The sequence below is a fragment of the Diachasma alloeum genome, unplaced genomic scaffold (assembly GCF_001412515.2).
Source record: "Diachasma alloeum isolate Michigan unplaced genomic scaffold, Dall2.0 Dall_scaffold_00200, whole genome shotgun sequence".
In the NCBI taxonomy this organism is placed as follows: domain Eukaryota; kingdom Metazoa; phylum Arthropoda; class Insecta; order Hymenoptera; family Braconidae; genus Diachasma; species Diachasma alloeum.
In genome coordinates, this window is record NW_021680365.1 from 1,740,528 (window position 1) to 1,745,679 (window position 5,152).

Sequence of the window (5,152 nt, forward strand, 5' to 3'; positions counted from 1 at the left end):
GGTACCGGGGTGAATAAGAGAGATATTTCAACCCGCCGTACCCATTTGATCCCATGCTTTCTCGAGGTTCGTCACGCGAAATAGAGGATTTTCCGCATTTATTTTCTCGATGTCTAGTTCCGGTTGCGGGTTTGAAATTTCGTCGGATGGATGAATACATATTTCTCCAATGATGGAGGGAAAAAAAACGTTTTTTTGAATCTTTTTTCAAATTCACTTGGCACCCTTAATCATTACCCACGATCTCAAAAATGACGGTCATTTCTCCCTAGCTTTACTACTGACCTGTTTCCGTATGACACCTCGGCCCATAGCTCCCGGTAGCATAGCACTCGCAGGGAATGCATTCCTCCTGGCCCGAGGGTTGATAATGATTCTCCTTGCAGTAGCACTCCCCCGTGGTCTTATTACAAGAAGGATTGTACCCCCTCGCCTCATCACAGTGACAGGGCCCACAAACCGGCGAGCCCCACCACGTAGCCGGACAAGGCTGGTCCACCCTGACCTCGCAGTACTCCCCCGAGTACTCCTCGCTATTACACTCGCACTTGTACCCCTTCCTCAATTCCGAATCCTCGACACAGCGACCGGACTCACTGTGACAAGGATTGACATCGCAGATCCCCTCGCAGTGATCCCCAACCCTCCCCGCATTGCAAACGCACTCAGAGGACTGCCACCTGGTGAGGCAAGTGGACTCGTCAGGACAAGTCACACTGCACTCGTCATCAGCCAGACACCCAGTCCCCACGTTCTCCTGAGCGGTCGGTCGCTGCAGGATAGACTGATTGGTTCCAATCCTGAGGTCCTGGAGGCAGCCATCGAAGAAGGGTTGATCAGGATTGACAGACTGGTCAGCGCCCCCCAAGAGGATCCTCCCCACGTACAACCCCTGGAGTTTAGCTGGTAACGGAGAGATCAGGGGTCTGTTCCTGTAGTTAATGTCCAGGGAGACGTGCCCAGACTGCCAAATGATCTCCAGCCTGTGCCACTCGCCGTTGTTAACGGGCGTGGTTGTCTTGATGATGTCAACCCCATCCAAAGCTGCCTCCAACCTACCGTCCTTCAACGAGAACAAGGCAGAGCTGTTCTGGCCGATCTGAATGCTCATCACGAAGGCGTTGCTTGCCCTCGTCCTGAGGCTCAGGGCGGTCATCCAAGGGAGTTGAATGGGCCTCAACAGAGGATTGAAACTCAAGACGCCGTCTCCATGGAACCGCCAAGGCTTGCCGACTTCATCGCTGCACTGAGGCCCAGCGAAGCCTTCCTCACACTCGCAAACGAACCCAGACCAGATCTCCCTGCACGTTCCCCCATTGTGACAAGGCATCGAGGCGCAGAACGCCTTCTTCTCGGGACACCCCACAGTCGTTCCGTTATCAGCTACAAAGGAATTCAAATCCACGAACTTGTGGTCGATGTAGACATCACGGATGCACCCGACAAAGTCCTTATTGTGGACTTGAAAGTCTGAAGGAATGGCTGGGAGGCCCCCAAGTTGCATGGGTCCAGTGAGGTCCAGGAACCTGTGGCAGGTCTCGGTGAAGGAGTTGCAGCGGGGTTCGAGAATCTGTTCGGCCGACCCAGCGCACGCCCACTTCTTCCCCAATCTGTCTCCGTATCTCAGGGCTAGGGAGACGTCACAGCCATCCAGAGCTATCGTGACTGTTCTGTTGATGTAGATGATCTGGACCTCGTGCCACTGGCCGTCGGCCACTCCCCCCGGGATCTCAGCCCTAGCTCTGGTGATCTCATCCCCCAGGGAGAAGCTAAACTGAACCTTTGAGTCTACTATCTCCAGGGCGATGAAGTCGTGCTTCTCGTTGTACCTCCCGTTGTAGAGGAGAAGACCCTCAGGCGCTTCAGTCGCGAACGTGAGTCTCAGGTGAAGTCTGTGTCTCTGCTTCAAGGAACCAAAGGTGAGGAAAGTCGTCGGGCCGAAGGATCTAGCCCTCAATTCACAAAAGTCGGTTACACCGTCCTGAGGAGACCCCAAACAGCTTTCGCAGCTGAACCCACCACCAAGACGATTAATGCATTGCGACTCCCCCCGGCATATCCCTGGGGAGCAGGTGTCAGTGTTGAGAGAGACTTCACAGTTTGTTCCGGTGTAATTCGGCCCACAGACGCAGGTGTAGCCGCTCTCCTTCCTCTGGCAGGTGCCGCCGTTGGTGCACGGGTTCGAGTAGCAGAGATTCACCTCCATATCGCAGAGATAAGCCTCTCTACTCCCAGTGAAGCCTCGAGGGCACTTGCAGGAGAAGGTCGTCACTGGGTATATCGGTCTGAATAGAACGGTGTTGCTGCTGGCGAAACCTGAGGCATTTCCGAACTTCAGGACTGTCACGCATTCTTCGTAATTGAGGCAGGGCTCCCTCACGCAGAGGTTGTCGTCGAAGGGGAGGACAATCAGGGTTGACAGCCTAGCCAAGATCCCACGGTTGAGGTAGACCCGCTCCTGGAGGTACTGTGGACTGTAGAATTCGTCGTTGTTTCCTGGCTCGACCTTCCTCGCTGAGAAGCTGACATTCAAGATCTTCGACTGGACGTCTGTATCCTCTTGCACACTAAAGATGAAGATGTTCTCACGGGGGCAGGGGATGATCGCCGCAAGACCGTCCATGAAGTAATTCAGCAAGGGGCTCAAGAAGGCTTCGACCGTCATGTCGTCTAATCTCACGGTTATCGAGTTATGCAGCATTTTGTCGGTTATCAATCGAATGGACATGGTCATGGTCGCTTTGGCCTCATTAACTCCGTCCGACACGGAAACTTCCATCGTTGCGACTCGCGGGACGTTAGTGTTTAATTGAGGTGACAGGATTATCTCGCCGGATGTTCTGTTTAATGATATCAAATTGGCGGTATTACCGGCTAGAATGCTGTAAGATAGCTTGTCGGTTACGTCGGCGTCGAACGCTGGAACTCGGCCGATCGAGGTTGTGGGGAAGAAGTCCTTGAAGTTGTTGAAGATTATCTGGAAGTCTTTGAGGACAGGTGCATTGTCGTTTACGTCGGTCACCATCACCTGGACGAGGACGTCTGAACGGAGGGGCGGCGAGGATGCCCGGACGAAGAGCTCGAACTTCTTCTTGGCGGACTCGTAGTCGAGTTCCTCGAGGGTGACCAGTTCGGCGCGGTCTGCCCCCTGGGCGGTGTTCAGTCCGAAGCTGTTGGCGTCTTCACCGCCGATGATGGAGTACTGGACGACTGCGTTGGGACCCTCGTCCGGGTCGTGCGCGTAGATCTCGCCGACTGTGGAGCCCACGGGGGAGTTCTCGGGGATGTAGAGGATCAGTTTGTCGCTCTCGAAGGCGGGCGGGGAGTCGTTGACGTCCTGGATCTTGATTATGATGGGGACGGTTGAGGAAAGGGCGGGGATCCCGCGGTCGACGGCGACTGCTTTCAGGGTGTACCTAGCGACTGACTCGCGGTCCAGTTGTTTGGCGGTCCTGACGATACCGGTCGTGGAGTCGATCGCGAAGGCACCGTCGCCGTCGTCGTCGAGGGTGTATCTGGAGAAATTACGGGTTTAGTGGTACGGGGACGGAGGCGTGGCAAATCGACGAGTTACCGATATTAAGGGATATTTCAAGATAATACCACACAAAAGTTAGTCCCTATGGATTGCGGGAAAAGATTCTGAGTTACTTGGAGCATGGAAAAATATATAAAAAATAGATATAGTATAGGCCAATTTAATACATTCTTCGAATATATATAAGATTTATATAAAATATTGTTCAGAAAGCGACGACTTTTAATAGATAATCATTTTATTTAAAGAATTTGGGGCGAAATAAATGATGAAAAGAGTACAAATTAAAAAGATACGTCCGCGGAAAAAAACACGAGATGAAAGAATAACGGAAGAGAATAAGGCACGATCGTCTTATTCTATTCCGTCTAAAAGAACAAATACGCAACAATATGTATGAAACGTACATAAATTTATGTTTTATCTAACTTACATATAAATCAGGTCAATTCCATATATAAAATATATAATTTTCAGAATATATATTTTTCCAAATGGGTTCATTTATTTATCGCAGAAACTGTGTACTAGACGATTTTACAAAAAATTTACCGTATTCGGAATATATCAGTCTACTACGGATTCATTGTTTATAGGCAGAGAAAAGTTGAATAAAAAGGATAATTATCGCAAATTTTACTACACGAAAGCTAATCGTGAAGCGAAATGGTTCTTAACCAAGTTGTTTTATTTGAGTGTGAGTGAATTAAAATAATGAATCGTGATTCTTCTGGTTCTTGGTTGAACTAATCATTAACGAAGTCCGTGGTAATATCAATTTAATAATTAAAATCTGATTGTTTTTGTTCATCTCTTGATGATAAATTTTATAACAATCGCCGGATCACTTTTTACTTAAAAAAGTTTTGGTTTATTACTTGTATGTAATAATAATAAGTATGTAATAAACCAGTACATACAAGTACTGGTTTATTTGGTCTAGTAAGTTCCCGACTATTTATTTCTATATTATTATATCAATAATGAGTCTTCATTCTGAGTCAATTACTGTGTATTGGCTTCGGCGGTCGTCAGGAATTAGACAATATTTGACAATGAAACAATAATTCAATAAGAATTCCTGTGGCTCATTCTCGCACCATGCCATATTTTTCTGTGCACCCTAGATAAAGGTTTAATACTGATCATAGATGAATTCCTGAATCTGAAAGTCTAAACTCTATTCGTGGACGTCTGCACGAAAAGGGCCCACTTTATCGATTCTAGTTGCCTAAATATTCATGTTTGTGTCTCCGCGATTCCCATTTAAACCAATTTTAAGTTGTTTCTACGATCTTCTGTAGCAATACCATTTTTCCCGCTATTAGGGTAATTTTGTGATTGAAATTTGCGTAATATTGTCAATATAATTCCAACGTTGATACAAGATAAATTAAAGAGAAAGAGTCTTAAAACCTATTCCATTCGATTCCTGAGGAAATTTGGGTTCCCTATAGGCAGATGGACGGCTCAGAATTGCGTTCTCGGGGACTTGTTCTTGTATTCCAACGTTGTTGTTATTGTTGAATCGGTAAAAGGTGTTTAATTTATCTGCCTATGGGGAACCCAAATTTCCTCAGGAATCGAATGGAATAGGTTTTAAGGCTCTATCTC

At 47.8% G+C, this 5,152-nt stretch overlaps 1 protein-coding gene across 1 annotated transcript in view; it reads right to left on the reverse strand.

Annotated features, from left to right (window-relative positions):
• LOC107035694 (protocadherin-like wing polarity protein stan) overlaps positions 1-5,152 on the reverse strand; it is a 28,078-nt gene that overhangs the window by 12,276 nt on the left and 10,650 nt on the right. Inside the window, exon 2 of the mRNA XM_015253241.2 lies at positions 286-3,515. Coding sequence (XP_015108727.1) covers positions 286-3,515 — 3,230 coding nt within the window. The remainder of the gene's footprint in view (positions 1-285; positions 3,516-5,152) is intronic.